General features: G+C 34.2%; 1 protein-coding gene across 4 annotated transcripts; it reads left to right on the forward strand.

The window, feature by feature from the left end:
• The first annotated feature begins 11,468 nt into the window (after window positions 1–11,468).
• On the forward strand, window positions 11,469–18,016 carry LOC111391850 (shaggy-related protein kinase NtK-1). 4 transcript variants are annotated; one of them, XM_023017121.1, is made up of 14 exons: window positions 11,469–11,631; window positions 12,391–12,469; window positions 13,534–13,692; window positions 13,811–13,903; window positions 14,013–14,072; window positions 14,165–14,437; window positions 14,969–15,043; window positions 15,698–15,754; window positions 15,841–15,981; window positions 16,073–16,123; window positions 16,615–16,710; window positions 16,789–16,872; window positions 17,546–17,648; window positions 17,734–18,016. In XM_023017121.1, the coding sequence occupies exons 3-14, from the start codon at window positions 13,579–13,581 to the stop codon at window positions 17,814–17,816; spliced, it is 1,230 nt and encodes a 409-aa protein (XP_022872889.1). In that variant the 5' UTR covers window positions 11,469–11,631; window positions 12,391–12,469; window positions 13,534–13,578; the 3' UTR covers window positions 17,817–18,016. The 4 variants fall into 4 exon arrangements, with proteins under 4 accessions (XP_022872889.1, XP_022872890.1, XP_022872891.1 ...); XM_023017122.1 differs by having other exon boundaries at window positions 11,470–11,631; window positions 13,537–13,692; XM_023017123.1 differs by lacking the exon at window positions 12,391–12,469 and having other exon boundaries at window positions 11,470–11,631.
• Window positions 18,017–18,034: the final 18 nt, after the last annotated feature.

Raw genomic sequence — 18,034 nt, forward strand, 5'->3', positions numbered from 1 at the left:
AGGTTCAGAAAGCAAGAAAAAAAATTGCAAAACGTGGGCTCTCCGAAGGGGCCAATGTTTGCTTCGTTCGGTCTGACATTTGTGTACGCAGGTCGCGCCCGTACACAAGTTCAAGGTCTGAAGGCTATTTCAGTCCGAGATTTGCACCCCCTGCGCGCGCACGTGAAGAGAGCCTCTAATACACATAATTACACCCTTCCAATGTGTAACCATTCTTGCTTTCTTCCTTTTCCTATGTGGGACAAAATCTATTTTCCACATAAAACCATCTTTCAATGGTAAACTTTGGGCTCCAATTTCTCATTCACCCGAGCTTCATTTTTTGCAAGTAAATAGATGATTTTGATGCTCTCACAGAAGAAAATATGGATCAACTTTCATCTTCCAAATTGGACCAACGGGTCTCACCGAAAATCTTGCCAAAAGTGAGCTATTACTCATTTTTTCCAACAATCCCCCACATGAATGAAAATTAGGAGAGACATGAGACTGTAAGGCACAAGACTAGGTGATAAAGTTCAACGGTTGAAGCGTGCATAGAATAGATAGGTATCACCCTTTGAACCTTCCCTTGTAAAAGCATATTTACTTTACTAGCTGACCAGTAGACATGTTGTCCTTGAACTGTTCTGCTAGTTATGTAAACGATGATGTACTCCACACAGGATTCTTCCTAACACAACTCAGTTCTTATTATTATGTTCGTTTTGGTCATGAACATATACCTGGTTCTGTGAGAGTTCTTAAGAATTAAGTCCCACACAATTCTCTTAGAAGCAGCCCCACTTCTCTCTCACATAGGTGATTTCTTATTACAAGTAACCCGCATTACTTGGCTCAAACTTCGACGCATAAGAATCATTAAAAGCCTAGTGCTTATCATTCATCCTTACGGGCATCACTGTTACATCATAGAAATGGACAGGAGGAAATACCCCATAGTGATTTTATTAAGCCTTTACAATTAGGTTGTCCCTTTGAACATAGATCTTGAGATCTCCAGTCAACTAGGTTGGGTTTTCTTTGTAATGACTTATTTATTCAAGGGCTTAAGTCTCATTCGTTTCGATGACTTCCCAACTAACCCTCTATTTAACCTTTTGGTTAGCGGATCCGCAATGTTATCTTTTGACCTTACGTAGTCAATAGTGATAACTCCAGTTGAGATTAATTGTCTTACAGTATTGTGTCTACGACAAATATGTCTAGACCTACCATTGTAAATGTTGCTCTGTATCCTTCCTATTGCTGATTGACTATCACAATATATGCAAATTGTTGGCACAGGTTTTGACCATCTTGGAATATCATCTAAGAAGTTGAGCAACCATTCGGCCTCTTTACCACATTTATCTAGAGTTATAAACTCAGATTTCATCGTAGATCTGGCTATAACTGTTTGTTTAGAGGATTTTCATGATATGACAACACCTCCCAATGTGAACACAAATCTACTGGTGGACTTTAAGTCTTTATATCAAATATCCAATTAGCATCACTGTATTCTTCAATGATCGCTGGATATCTGGTATAATGTAGTTCATAGTCACGAGTATATCTTAAGTACCTTAGTACTCTTACTATTCCTTTCCAGTGATCAGCTCCTGGATTACTCATGTATCTACTCAATTTACTGACTGTGTAGGCTATATCTAGTCTTGTACAACTCATCAAGTACATTAGACTTCCAATAACTCTCGAGTATTCTACTTGAGAGACACTTTCACCTTTATTTTTAGAAAGATGTTGACTCGTATCTATTGGTGTTCTAGCCAAGCCAGTATCATCCTTATTGAATTTTTTCAAAATTTTGTCCACATAATGTGACTAACTTAGAACAAGCCCATCTGATGTTCTTGAGATTTTGACTCCAAGAATAACATCAGCTAAACTCATATCTTTCATGTCAAATCTCGAATTCAACATATTTTTAGTGGATTCAATCATCTTATTATCACTACCGACAATAAGCATGTCATCAACGTAAAGACATAAAATAACATAACCATCTTTAGTGTCTTTGACGTAAACAAATTTGTCATACTCATTGATTTTAAATCCACTCTCTATCATGACATTATCAAATTTTTCATACCATTGTTTAGGTGTTGTTTCAATGAGTGTGACAAATCTGACCTTGTACTTTTCGATAGTTCCATCTGCTCTCATTTTTCTTTTGAAAATCCACTAACTCCCATATATGATTTTGCAGTATGGAATCTATCTCACTTTTAATGGCCTCCTTTCATTGATGTCCCTCTGAGGAATTCACAGCCTCTTGATAACTTTGAGATTCACTTTCTAGCATATAGGTAAGAAAATTAAGAACATACGATTTTTCTGTCATTTCCCGTTTGCTACGTCTAACCCCAATCTCCTCTTCTAGTTCTTCATCATGACTATTTTCAGTTATAGTCTCTTATGTTCGTTTGGAGGAGCTTGCTTCCTCTTTGGACTTGTAAGGAAATACATGTTCAAAGAATGAAGCATTTATTGATTCTAATATCGTGTTTTTGTGTATGTCAGGGATTTTAGAAATATACACAAGAAACCGATAAGCACTACTGTTGTGTGCATACCCAATGAAGATGCAATCTACTGTCTTTAGCCCTATCCTTACTTTCTTTGGTGTTGGAACGACCACTTTAGCAAGATACCTTCACACTCATAAGAGTATTTATAGGAAGACTTTCTTCCTTTCCATAACTCATAAGGGGTCTTTTTTATTTTCTTTCGGGGTTCTTTATTTAAAAGATAATTTACTGATAGCACAGCTTCCCCCCCACATGTTCTAAGGTAACCAAGAACTTACTAGCATTGCATTCATCATTTTCTTTAAAGTGCGATTTTTCCGTTCAGCAACACCATTTTGTTGCAGTGAATAAGGTGCGGTGGTTTCATGTATGATTCTGTGTTGTGCACAGAATTTCAGAAATGTTGCTTCATACTCACCACCTCGACACTTCTTAATACCTTAATTTTCTTATTAAGTTGAGTTTCAATTTCACTCTTATAGAAAACAAATTTCTCTATAATTTCATCTTTACTTTTTAGCAAATACACATAACAGTATTTGGTGCTATCATCGACAAAAGTAATGAAATCCTTGTTGCCACCTCTTATCTATACAAGTTTTAAGTCACATACGTCACTGTGAATTAAATTAAGTGGTTCTGTGTTCCGTTCAATTGATTTAAACAATGACCTTGTCAATTTTGTCTCAACACAAGTTTCACACTTATGTTTTGAATCAATGTGGAGCTCGGGTATGCAATTCAAGTTAACTAGTATTCGTAAAGTATCATAGTTAATATGTCCTAGTCTAACATGCCACAAATTGGAAGATTCAAGCAAATAAGCAGAATAATTTACTTTGTTCATTTTTTGTTTACCATTACATTGAGTTTAAACATGCCATCGAAAATATAACATTTTTCGACAAATATTCCACTTTTTGACAAAATAACTTTGTCTGACTCAAATACAATACGAAAACCATGCTTATTCAAAAGCAATCCGAACACTAGGTTCTTACGAACTTTCGACACGTATAGCACATTGTTAAGAGTCAGCTCCTTTTCCGAGGTCATTTTCAGAACCACCTTTCCTTAACCTTTGATTTCAGAAGTTGTTGAATTTCTCATAAACAACTTCTCCCCATTCTCAATTGCTTCGAACGCAGTAAACAGCTCCTTATCAGAGCACACATGCCTCGTAGCACCGGTGTCAATCCACCACTCTTTAGGGCTTGAACTCATCACATTCACTTCAGAAACGACGGTTGAGAGATTCAGCTCCGACACATCTTGTGCCATGTAATCAACCACATTTGCTTTTTTCTTTTTCTTTGACAATTTGCACTCCGAAGACTTATGGCCCACTTTGTCACAATTGAAACATTTTCCTTGAAATTTCTTCTTAAAAATTCCACATTTCGGTCATTGCTTAGTCCTTTTGCCACCGGATGGTCCAGACTTGTTTTTGTAGTTCTATTACTTTGACCAAGCTCCACAACATTGACTTTAGTCATACTAGGATTGAACAATTTCTTTTCAGAGCTCTTATTGTCTTCTTCAATTCGAAGTCTAACAATTAGTTCTTCGACGTTTATTTCTTTTTACTTGTGCTTTAAATAATTTTTGAAATCTTTCCTGCGGGGAGGGGGGGCAATTTTTCAATAATTGCAGCCACTTGAAAAGTTTCACTCAAAATCATTCATTGGGCATGAATTTCGTGAAGAATCACTTGGAGTTCTTGCACTTGACTGATAACTGTTTTGGAGTCCACCATTTTGTAATCTAAGAATCTGCATACAATGAACTTTTTAACCCCGATATCCTCAGTTTTATATTTTCGGTCCAAAAACTCTCATAGTTCCTTAGCAGTTTTCATAGTACTATACACATTGTATAGCGTGTCTGCTAAGCTGTTCATAATATAGTTTCGACACAAAAAATTCGAATGGTTGTAAGCATCAAGTGCACTGATGGCTTGAACATCTCCCTCAACCTAATTGAGTTTTGGAGTAGTCTCAGTCAAGAATCTCGCAAGATTCAAAGTGGTTAGATAAAATAACATTTTCTGCTGTCACCTTTTGAAATTCAAGCCATTAAATTTCTCCAATTTTTTTCATGATTAACCGAAACATTAACGGTATGGCCAGTTATTGGAGCCACAGTTTGACTCACAACATGACTTGACAATCTAGCCACAGCTGAGCCAATAGCCTGATTTTCAGTAGGCAAAGTTTGGGTCACATTCATGTTGGTCGATTCGGTTGCCATTTCTGAAAGAAAAATTACTTTCTAAAATTAACAGTATAAGAAAACCAATTTTTTCCTTTAGGAATCTGTTTTAAGTTTGTTGGAATATGGTGGTGTTAATGAAACCGAATTATCACATGTCGTATGTGTAGTTTAAACACCAATTTTAAGCATACCGTATATGCATATATCAGATATAGCATTTACCGTATTTGCAGGTAGCTTATCGTGTATACAGCTTACCGTATGTGCAGCCTATCGTATTTGCAGAAAGCTCACCGTATATGGCAGCGAAGCTCATCGTATTTGCACAGAATTTCAATAAAGTGTTTTTATTCCTGCACTAACTAAAATAACACAAATTTTTGTATTTACAAATAGAAATACCGTATAGGTGAAATCTATTTTCACACATATAACGAATTAAAAAAAATTATTTTATTTATCTATTTCTAACATAAATTTAAGAAATAATATATGAGTCAAGCATGTTACAAACGTGTAAATCGTTAAAAAAATAAATTTGCAAGAATAAAATGCAAACTAAATAAATAGCAAATAAATTTTCAACCCGAGGCATGTGCGAACACAGTTTCCTTAAAACAGATTCGCTCCCTCACCGTAAGTGCTTGAAATTTAATCTGAGCGTTTGTTTCCCAGGATACAACGACAAAATCCGTAGAATTTGAGCACCACTAAAACTACTCCTGCGAACTAATACAGTGTCTGAACAATATCACAACGACCTTACTGGACAGATATGCGTATGCAAGAAATCAAGACTTTACTGGACAAAGACACGGACAGAAAATGTAGAGGACTTTTTTCTGAACAGCGAGGAAGAAAACATTTTTCTTTTTCATCTATATAAATTACTGGAAACTTGAGATTTAATATAGCATAAATCTGTCATTAACTTTATGGTAATTAACATTGGAATCATTTCAATTTCTGGGAGTTTTGGATGTTTCAAAAATTCAAAAGTCAGGTTGAGAAAGCAAGAAAATAATTGCAAAACGTGGGCTCTCTGAAGGGGCCAATTTTTGCTTCGTTTGGTTCGACACTTGTGTACGAAGGTCGCGCCGACACACAAGTTCAAGGTCCAAAAATTATTTCGGTCCGAGATTTGCACCCTCCTGCGCACGCACGTGAAGAGAGTCTCTATGCTACACATGATTACACCCATCCAATGTACAACCATATTTAAAGTGGTTCTTGCTTTCTTCCTTCCTTTTCCTATGTGGGACAAAAGCTATTTTTCCACATAAAACCATATTTCAATAGTCAACTTTGAGCTCCAATTTCTCATTCACCCGAACTTTATTTTTTATAAGTAAATATATGATTTTGATGCTCTCACGGAGAAGAACACGGATCAACTTTGATCTTCCAAATTGAACCAACGGATCTCACCGAAAATCTTGCCAAAAATGAACTATTACTCATTTTTTCCAACATCATGTTGAATATAAATCCTTTTTCATTGCTTTTTCAATCATGCATTAAGTTGAAACTTGTTTCGGTTTGATAAAAGGTTATTGAGGGTGCTCAGATTAGCGCTGAAGAATATGAGAATGAAGGATCTGATCATTCCACTTGGCCGAGTACCTCAATTTTCAACTCAAAGCAGGGGCTAAGTAACAAAACGTAATGTAAATAGAGTTCAGATTCTACTAACTTCTCTAGGAGTCTTCCACTACCTATCTTAACAGACTGATTTTTGGACTGCCGAATGTCAAGATCCAATTGGAAATGTCGCGATGAAGGAACTGGATGTCAACCTAGTCGGAAAGTTGAAGCATATCCAGCAAAATCTTTCATCAGCTTTTTCCGCGTGTAATGTTTGGTTGCATGAGCTCAATTCAAAGTTGGTTCATTTCCAATTGCAATTCTGAGGATAAATTTTTCTGGCTACCAGACACTTCCATTCTAGTTGCTGATTGGACTTTACAGGTCTCATCAAATATCTTATTTGAAATTTTCCTCATAGACATGTCTATAATTGTAATGAAGTTTGTCAATTCACCTTGCTTCCCTTTCTCTCAAACAAGAAAGCACATTTTCTTGAGTTTGTTTTGATGATCTGTGATGATTCTGACTTGACAATGGGTGCCTTTGGTATGGATTTTGAGTTAATAACGCAATAATATTAAACTAATAATCTTTAGCTATCAAGATTGAGTGTAAGTTCATAATTCAGACAGGCCAGCTAAGCTTTTCCATGTTATTTTGCGATAATGATTCGACCGTGTAGACCAGTGTTAGCAAGTGACATTTTAAAATATTCTTGCCTTTATTTTTCAGCTGATGTTGAATGTTCTTTTAATATACCTTATCACTTTGAATTAATAATTCGTTCAGATTGATCTGTTTTTCTGTTGTTACTTTTTTTTTTTAATTATAGGGCTCGTTTGGCATTTTTTAAAAAAATCAGAAGCTACTTTTTGAGATTAAAAATTGCTTTTGAACATGTAGAGATAATTTGTTGAAAGTGATTTGCCTAATTAGAAGAGCTTTTAGAGAAATTTGATCTAATACAGTTTCTTCAAGAAGTCCTACAAAAAAGTTAAAGCTTAATTTTTGCCAAACGGGTTCTTATTTCGTTGATTGTCTATGAGAAATGAGTATGTATTAATTATAGTTTTTACGAGACTCATTATCTACGTAGAAGATTGGATGGGTTTAGCACGATACAATGGTACAACTATGTTTTATTTCTCTAATATTTTTAAACTTGATATTGATACAATGTATTCGGTTCGACAAAATCATTGTTCTATATTCAATATTAAGCAATAATTTTATTTTTTTAGTTTTAGGTATTAAAACAATGTGTTAACTCCTAATTAATTATCCAATCATTGTTTGTATTTTAACTCGTGTCATTTCTCAAAACAAGTTTGAAAAATGCAGCTAATTTCTCCGTATTTTGTAAATTAATATATTTTTATTGTATAATCTTCATAAAGTAATAGACTTTTTATGTTAAAATGTCATAAATCTCAAAATATGTTTTAATAAAAAAGTTGTTTATAATTTATAATAACATGTCTATAATATCCATTATAAACTTTATAAAAATACAAAATATAAATTCTTTTATATTGTACAACATAGCAACACACCTTTGTTCGAATTTTGATGTAAAAATATATTCAGAGAGCTGGGCCCCGTTCCATGAGGAAAAACTGATAAATAAATTTTGTAATTAATTTTATAATGGTTATTATTCGATTCGATTAATTTGCTCTTTCAGTCACAAAATAGTGTGCTCTTTCAAGTCACACCACTACTAAATACTTTCAATTCTAGAGGTTGGATTTATGGCACGCTGCATTTAATACTTGTGGATTATTCGAAATGTGAGGATAAAAAATAATTTAACACAAAATAAACATAGGCATGAGAAAACTATAAATAAAATAAAAATAAAAACGGGTTAAACCGAAAAGATGAGAGAAAAAAGTTGCACAAGAGAACTCGGATGGAGTTAGAGCTCTATTTAGGGATGGCAATCGGGCTTGTCGGCTCGGGCCGGCCGTTGCTTGGCTCGGGCGCTCGACTCGAGGCTCGGTTTAGGCTAGGGTCAAGCCCCATTTTGGGGACACGGACTTTGCCCGAGCCAGCTCGTGAGCTCACGAGTTTTAAAAAAAAAAAAAATTAAATTTACTGCCTAAAAGGCAGCAGTTCGCTGCCTTATTTTAATTATACAAACATCCACCTAAAAGTGTAACCTGTTACTATATAAGATATCATCATGATGCTCCCTTAAATAGTTCTGGTAATCAAGAACTGAATATATATCAACCAGATCTTTTAACTTAATATATCTAAATTACTTTAAGACAAATATTAAATAATTGTCTTAAATCAGCATTGACATGTAATTACTTTAAAATTGATACTGAAGTGATAATAGAGTCGAAGTTTAGGAGGGAAAAAAAAAAAGAGCCTGCCCGGCTCGGCCCCGAGCCTTTTTTTTTTTTTTTTTTTTTACCGAGCTTTTGCTCGGCCCGGCTCGAGCACGCAAAAAAGCTCGGCCATTTTAACCTAGCTGAGCCGGAGCCGAAATTTTAGGCTCACGAGCCGGCTCGTTTACATCCCTAGCTCTATTCTCCAGACTTGTTATTTCCAACTTATTAAAAAAAAAAAGGAATAAAGAGACATCTTTTCTTATAGCCATGAGTTATCTTAAAGGACTAGGGGGGAGTCCAACGAGAAGTATGGTGTTGGTTCTTATTCACATTGTGTGTAGGGGTGAATTCAGGGGTCGAGTTCAGTTATAATGGATCGCGAGCGTTGAAAGCTTACTATCAACGGCCAACGTTCGTGATAGCCGGATTTTTTGTTAATATTTAATTAAAGAATATTTAAAAAATTGTACAGATTAAAACTAGAAGAACTAGATACACCACTAGAACTAGAAACTAGGTACGAACTTTCATTTTGAATGAAAAAATCGTTCCATAATCTGCAAAATGTCCTAATTTATTTTTCAATTAAATATGCAATATATATTAACAAAATATCAATGTTCAATTTACAATTAAAGTTAATTAAACAAGCATTATTATACTAAAAAAATTAAAATTATTTATGTGCTTATATCAATTTTATGTTGAAAAATTCCTTATACACTAAGGCCAATTTTCCTGTAAATTCATCCACCATTAATTACCGAGCTCTCAAATCAATTGATTAGAGAAAAAAATAATAAGAAAAGGGACAAAACACCGATTAAAATATTTCTACTTGCATTAAATCAGTTAAATTGAACATATATTATTTTGTTACATTATGTGTTAAAAATTAATAGGTGCTATGATGGTAAAGCGGTCAGTATATTTAAGGAAAATAGCAGGTTTGAATCATCTTCCTTGCATTTCTTTAGGTAAAAATTGTTGAAATACAAAAATTATAAAAAATATTACCCTTGAAAGTTTCGAACATAAGACCTCCAATATAATAGTAGAAGGGCTATGTTCTTGAAGAGTTTTCAACACAAGTCCTTTAATTCAATAATGGAATGACTAATCAGCTGAGCTACCAAACATATTTTTTGTTAATATGAGTTACAAAATATATAATCTACAAATTCTCTCTATTATCAGAAAAAATTATCCCCGACGAATCCAGCTTCTCAAATCAATTGATTAGAGAAAAAAATAATAAGAAAAGGGACAAAACACCGATTAAAATATTTCTACTTGCATTAAATCAGTAAAATTGAACATATATTATTTTGTTACATTATGTGTTAAAAATTAATAGGTGCTATGATGGTAAAGCGGTCAGTATATTTAAGGAAAATAGCAGGTTTGAATCATCTTCCTTGCATTTCTTTAGGTAAAAATTGTTGAAATACAAAAATTATAAAAAATATTACCCTTGAAAGTTTCGAACATAAGACCTCCAATATAATAGTAGAAGGGCTATGTTCTTGAAGAGTTTTCAACACAAGTCCTTTAATTCAATAATGGAATGACTAATCAGCTGAGCTACCAAACATATTTTTTGTTAATATGAGTTACAAAATATATAATCTACAAATTCTCTCTATTATCAGAAAAAATTATCCCCGACGAATCCAGCTGGGTTGCCGCCCATTAAATCCGCCCTTGATTATGTGTCTCGAGGACTCTACTCGTCATATTAACCAAGCTTTGACTATCTTATTCGTCACTCGATATTCGAATTAGTGTCGAAAAAAATAACACGAACGTAACAAGAATAAACTCCTAAATTAAAATTAGATTTTTAATAATTTTTTATAAAATTTGATAAAATGAGTGGTTGAAAAATTTCAAATCTCATGAAATGTATTATTAAAAATAGAGTTTTCAACACAAGTCCTTTAATTCAATAATGGAATGACTAATCAGCTGAGCTACCAAACATATTTTTTGTTAATATGAGTTATAAAATATATAATCTACAAATTCTCTCTATTATCAGAAAAAATTATCCCCGACGAATCCAGCTAGGGTTGCCGCCCATTAAATCCGCCCTTGATTATGTGTCTCGAGGACTCTACTCGTCATATTAACCAAGCTTTGACTATCTTATTCGTCACTCGATATTCGAATTAGTGTCGAAAAAAATAACACGAACGTAACAAGAATAAACTCCTAAATTAAAATTAGATTTTTAATAATTTTTTATAAAATTTGATAAAATGAGTGGTTGAAAAATTTCAAATCTCATGAAATGTATTATTAAAATTAGTTTTTGATTTTTAAATTTTAATTTAATTTTAATCCAAATCAAATGGGGGGCCTTGTTTTTTCCACTAAAATCGATCTCTATTACGCATCAAATGGTCAAAACGTATACTATTATTTTTACTGCTTCTAGGACTAATAATAAATAATATAATTAATAAAAATAAAATTTCGAAAACTGGAACTTAGAAGAACAATACTTTCAGGTTTGTTTGATATCCATTACTTGAAAAATTAAATAGTTTTGAATAGTAATTTAGAGAATGTGTAGTTAAAAAATAAAAAATTATTATTGATTTATGTGTAAAATATTGATAAAAAATAATATTATAATAAATAATTTAAACTTCTAATCAAACATGGACTTTTATTACTGGTCTCACTTTGACTGCTTGCAACCATTATTGATTTGTCGCCAAAATTTAATAAAAAATTAAAATCAAATTACATAAATACACACTACTGATTAGTGGGTACTGATTAGTCTCTCTCTCTCTTTCTCTCTTTCTCTTTCTGTCTCTCTCGTGTTTATCCGTCTCTCTCAGGGGGTAATGGGGCCACATAATTTAGGCCACAAATTAATCGTTAGAGGGAGTCACCGATGATCATCGGTGTCTGCTCCACCGCCTTCTTAGCATTCTGAATCGGTACAGTTTTCCTTTCCTGCTTTTTTCTCTTGTGTTTAATTAATTGTTTCTGAAATTATGATTGCGAAACGTTCTTCTGGTTTTAAATTGTAAAAGGATGATATATGTTTTTTCGATTTTTCTGCGTGGATCTGGTGATTGTTTGGTTAATTTGGTTTTAGTGAAATATGTTTGTTTTTTTTGTCTGTTTATAGAACCAACTTTTTCTTTTTAATTTTTTAAAAATGGTCTGTTTGTTTTTCCTATTTCTGCTCCAGTTTTTCTGAAATCAGCAATTTAGTATCTTAATACGAAATGTGTGTTTGCTATTTTTAAAATTTTGTTGTGTATCTTCCTCTCTACGGCTAGCGCTAGCCGTAAACTCTCTATCTCCATTTAAAATTCTCTTGTATGGATCACAGTCTTAATTATTCTCGTTGTCTCTTATATTTTTCCGTTTTGGTTTATGATTGTAGCTCTTCTGAGTTAGGGAGAGAGAAAATTTTCTTTGTAAAATTAATAGGTGAAAGCAAACATTTTCATTTCTATATAGTATTTTAATTTGGTCTTCCCATGTTCAATAAATTAAAAATAGATGTTTCATCAAAGTTTCAGTATTTAGTTTCATGAATTCTGGCAAAGGATTATTTGATAATATTGCATTATAGAAAAGGACTAAAAGAATTATCTGCCTTTGATCACCTTATCTTCCTTAGTGAAATACATCGAGCATTGAGCACAAAAAACTCAGAAATTCATTTAGTTATCTGTTGTTGACAGATTTCCGTAGATACTATTGAATTTGCTTGAAGTGTACTGAAAAACATAGCTCATCATACCTGCTGCATCTTGCACTCAGGTATGTTATTAACATGCTTTTCTACAATCATGACAAGACAAAGAATGAGTTACGTATTGTTATTGCTTCAATTTTAAAACTCACTGTCCTTTCCTTCTTTTCCCCCTCTTCGGGCCTTCACTAGTATTCTGCTCTACTTGAAATGTGAATGTGGATGCTTAAGTTTTCTGCTTGTCTACATGAATATGGATGAGACTTATACTTTGAGTTTGAGTTTTAATGACTGCTTGGAGCCAATTCTATAGCCAGCTTGCTAACAAGGACCCATTGCATGTTTCGGATTGATACGAATCAATTAGAAGAGAAGATCTTAAACCAATTAAAAAATAGAAGGAATATAAAGTATGCGCAAAAACGCATATGATGCACCAAAATGCGTATAAATTTCTGCTCGTCTGTCGGATTTTCGCCCATTACTACATTTCGAAAATGTCTTTTGATTCTGCACAAGTTTGTCGAATGACTATGTCAATATTTGGGGGGTCAAAATCAATTGTTTAGGGGTCCATTTTTGCATTTTTATGTTTGAATTGGTTTAAGGGTGTTTCGTTATTTGAAATATTTTAGTTTTACTCAAAATTTATTTTGTAGTTTTCTAGTTTATTTGAATTTGTCTTTAGAATTAAAGTTTTGTTTTGATTAGAAGTTTGTTTTATGCCTATAAAAGGAACATTCATTGTACAATAAATACATTAATTTTTAAAAATTAATCGTAATGTGAAATTTTTCACTTTCTATCTTGTTCTTAATTGAACGGAACTTATCAAATATTTTCTATACTTGTGACGTTCAAACTATTCAAATTTATCAAAGATTCATACTCTTTGCGGCGTTCAACAAATTCATAGCAAGGTTCATAGTTTTTGTGATCACGAGGTTAACATATTGTTTGCGATTTTCTTGGTTCTTTGATTCAATAAATTATTGAGTCAAGCTTTAAACTGGGATTTTAGCTTTTTTGGGTTGTGATTCAATCTTTTATGGGTTTCGGAACTACTATTGCTACATGGGTTGACATTAATGTATAACTTCTGAACATTTTTATGTTGTGTTGTTAATTTCAGCAGGTGAGTTTGTCAATTTAATACTATCAGCTAGTATTTTATCAAATGGCTTCAGTTGGTGTAGCACCTGCTTCTGGATTAAGGGAGTCAAGCAGCCATTCTGTGGGAGTTGATAGGCTGCCCGAGGAGATGACTGAAATGAAAATCCGGGATGACAAGGTATGAGTGTGCAACTTGTTAAAGAATCATTCTTTATGTAGAACTTTTTTAAGAACTATTCTTTTATTGAATGCTTGGTAATTTTTATTTTAATGAGTGACGTAATTTGTATTTTTAGGAAATGGAAACAGCAGTTGTTGATGGTAATGGCACTGAGACAGGGCACATAATAGTGACAACTATTGGTGGTCGAAATGGCCAGCGTAAGCAGGTATTGCCATAGCTTTTGTACTGTTTTCCTAAAATCCTGATCCCAAAAACCACATCGTACTTTTTCAAAGCTTTACTTGTGTATTTGCATTTTTTCCTGATATTTTCAGACCATTAGTTACATGGCTGAACGTGTTGTCGGGCATGGATCGTTCGGAGTAGTATTTCAGGTGAGAACTTGCTTTGTTTATGTCTTGGAATTTCTCAGGCTACCAAATTATGCAAATGAAAGAGCACTCTTTGCTGATCTTTGACTTTTCAGGCGAAATGCTTAGAGTCAGGTGAAACAGTTGCCATAAAGAAGGTTCTTCAGGACAAGAGATACAAGAACCGAGAGTTACAAACCATGCGTCTTCTTGACCACCCAAATGTTGTGTCCTTAAAGCACTGCTTCTTCTCTACAACTGAAAAAGATGAGCTATATCTTAATCTGGTACTTGAGTATGTCCCTGAAACTGTCAATCGTGTTATCAAACACTATAATAAGTTGAACCAGAGGATGCCACTCATATATGTGAAGCTTTATTCTTACCAGGTATTTTTTTATTCTTTGATACTCTACTTGGTCTAATGGATGCTTCTTTGCACCATTTTCGTAGCCATGGTCTAATGGATGCTTCTAAGCCACTTATATAGCTTAGTCTGCTTGCAAATTCAATTTTAATTCTTTTTGGGATCGAGAGTTAGGTCATGGTTTTATTAAGTTTTCTTTTAGTGAAACTCTCTTATTTTGAAGTTTTGTTAAGGTTTGCATGGAAATAGGATCTATGTTCTACATTGAGAGAATTGATATATTCCACTTAAAATTTATAACTTGTTTTCTACTACATAATCTTTAATGAGTTGGTAATGTAGCATCAATTTCTTATCAGTATGTTGATATATGTATGAATTATGTTGCGTGTGGATCAACTTTTGATAATTTTGTTTTCTGAAAGGGAATCATTTTAGGGATATATCTGTTCTGTATTTTGGGACTTGTTGACGTTTCACTGTTTTGCCTGAGAACTTGATGTTCAGAGCAATAGAATTCAAGTTTCTGTACATGACCATACTTGTTTGGCAGATTTTCAGAGCATTGTCTTATATCCATCGGGGTATTGGAGTGTGTCACAGGGACATCAAGCCTCAAAATGTACTGGTATGTACCATTTGGTTAAATATGTTGTGTTCTTCCAGTTTTGTACGTCGTGCCCGAAATTTATAGAACTGATCATCGGTAAGGTGTACTATTAGTTACGTTTCACATCAAACTGTTTAGTTCTTGTGGTGTAGTACATCTCTCTGGATGCTTTATGCCAGGTAGAAAAGATAAATATATACTGCTCATTCATCCATTAGTCAACCCTTCTGGTGTCTGAATACTTCATCATTATATCCTTTATATTGAGTGGCTAGTGAGACAGCCAGTAGGTCTCTTGGTATTTCCATTGTTTTGTTAGTGCAAGTTGTGTGAGTTTATGGTTTTCCATTTCTTGTATTGGAACTGAACATGAACTTCTCTTAAGTTAGTGGCCTTAGTTTTATCTCCCTTCATAATAATATGTTAATACATACTTTGTGGACTATTCAGTCATTTTACATCAGTTTGTTGGATTCAGAAGAAACTCTAAATTCTTATTTACATTGTTTTAATCCCCTTATAACATGTACATAGTATTAAGATTTACTTTTCAGGATGATTAGCATGCTTCATGTGTGTGACAATCTGCCTTTTGATTTTGCCTTTCAATTGCTTTAACTTGTTTCATTGCTAATAATTCTTTCAGTTTAATAATTTCATGACCTTTAACAGGTGAATCCACATACGCACCAGCTCAAGTTATGTGATTTCGGAAGTGCCAAAGTTTTGGTGAGTAAAATGCTATTCATGAAGATTGATATGGAGTTCTTTTTATGCGAATGGGACGCTTGACAAAATTTCATGATTCTTGGCAGGTCAAAGGAGAGCCCAATATTTCTTATATCTGCTCTAGGTTTTATAGAGCACCAGAGCTTATTTTTGGAGCTACAGAATATACTACAGCTATAGACATTTGGTCCGCTGGTTGTGTGCTTGCTGAGTTACTTCTTGGACAGGTAATTCTTTTAAATTTTTTAGAAATAATATTTCATTGACATGATAGCTAAAAGAATTTCTCACGTGTTACTGTTGACTTTCACTTTTCAGCCCTTGTTTCCTGGTGAGAGTGGAGTAGACCAGCTTGTTGAGATCATCAAGGTTCTCTCCCCTCTCTCTTTATGATACGCACTCGCATGGAGAGTTTTAGATACATTATCTGTCTCTTTTTGTTTCTTTGTTGTGTTCTTGTGTTTCCTTGCTTGGTCCCCCCCCCCCCCCGCCCCCCCCCCCCCCCCCCTCTTTGGGGGCCAGAATAGTCTGCTGGTATGTGCTGTTGATTTTTATATCGCAAAATTATGAGATCAATTTTATACTTTGGCTACCTGTAGTGTTTTTTCATTAAAGAGTCTTGTAAATTAATTCGCTGCAGTTACAAGCCCAAAAAAATGTTTTAGCTTTGATGAAGTGATATGGTGTGTCATTTTCTTTTCATCATGGTAAGAGCTTGTTTGGGAGCAACTTATGAGCTTTCTTGTAAGCCACAAAGTGTGGTGTGGGCTTATAAGTTATGCTGTAAGCTCCATCCAAACATGCTCTAATTCAGCCCACTTTTGTTTCTGATGCCCCTTTCAAAACTGAATCACTTTTAGGTTTTGGGTACTCCAACCAGGGAGGAAATTAAATGCATGAATCCTAATTACACAGAGTTCAAATTCCCTCAAATTAAAGCTCATCCATGGCATAAGGTACTTGGAAATATGTTATGCTAATCTCTGTTCCTTTTATGTTTTCACCACATCATTCACTTCTTTGCTCTGTGCTAGATATTCCAAAAACGTATGCCTCCAGAAGCTGTTGATCTTGTTTCAAGATTGCTACAGTACTCTCCTAATTTACGTTGTACAGCTGTGAGTATATGTAAACTTTTTTTTTTTTTTTTTTTTGTCTTTTTCAGGAATCTCTTTCTGGCATCTCTGGTTTTATTTTATTTTGTATCACATAGGGTTGCTTCTACTACTGGGAACCAATCAGGGTAATGGTGCCTTGATTAGTTTTATGGGAAAAGTATAGTTGAGCAGATTCTTTTAACTCTTTTTTATCCTTTTCATTGGGGTAACTAGCATATAGTACGACATTCATGATATAATATATTTTCTCAACTGAAACTGCCATTTTTTGTATTGGATTGTTAGGATCTTTTGCATCAATATTTAAGAACATAATTTCCTCATTTTGTATGCCAGCTAGACTCGAGAGAAAGTGGTAGTGTACCTATATGCTCTTCCGCACTTTTGAACTCTGACCGGAAATTGAGATCAAAATTTTGCATTTATTTAACTCAGCCTATCTAGAAGCCCCAAGTAATAACATTTATGTTATTAGTGGCTGGCTGCCAGAATATGCACGTGCTTGCTTGCACTGCAATATTTTACCACTCTTTTTTTTTTTTTTTGGGGGGGGGGGGGGGGGGGGGGGGTTTTAACTAATCACTTTCAAACAAAGGCTAAAGTTGCTGCTGATTTAATCCGTATTTGAAACTGTTAAAGTGCCAGAATTCCACCATTTCACTTTGAAATGCAGTTGGACGCCCTGACCCACCCCTTTTTCGATGAGCTACGTGATCCCAACACCCGCCTTCCAAATGGACGATTCCTTCCTCCGTTGTTCAATTTTAAGCCTCACGGTATGAAGTAAATGATCTCACCATTGATTTTTCTTTATTAGTGTTGTATTAAGTTTGTCTAAGTTGTTGCGTTCTTTACTTTCAGAGCTCAAGGGTGTGCCAGTAGAGAGCCTGGTTAAGTTGATTCCCGAGCATGCTCGGAAGCAGTGTCCCTTCCTCGGTTTATGATCTTACCATGTACAATATGATCCATCTAGCATTCCATATGTATAGTATGTTTCTCCTCCTCGTGCCCGTCTCTTTTGGACATCTGATGTTGCTTTCCATTAGTATCATATTGTCATGGATATATTGTAGCATTACGTGGATAAGGATGTTTGTTTTATCTAAATGAATGTGGATCCTCGAGTGAGCTTCATTCTTTCTTACTATTTTCTTGTATTATT

Source organism: Olea europaea, unplaced genomic scaffold, assembly GCF_002742605.1.
Source record: "Olea europaea var. sylvestris unplaced genomic scaffold, O_europaea_v1 scaffold849, whole genome shotgun sequence".
Classification (NCBI taxonomy): Eukaryota; Viridiplantae; Streptophyta; class Magnoliopsida; order Lamiales; family Oleaceae; genus Olea; species Olea europaea.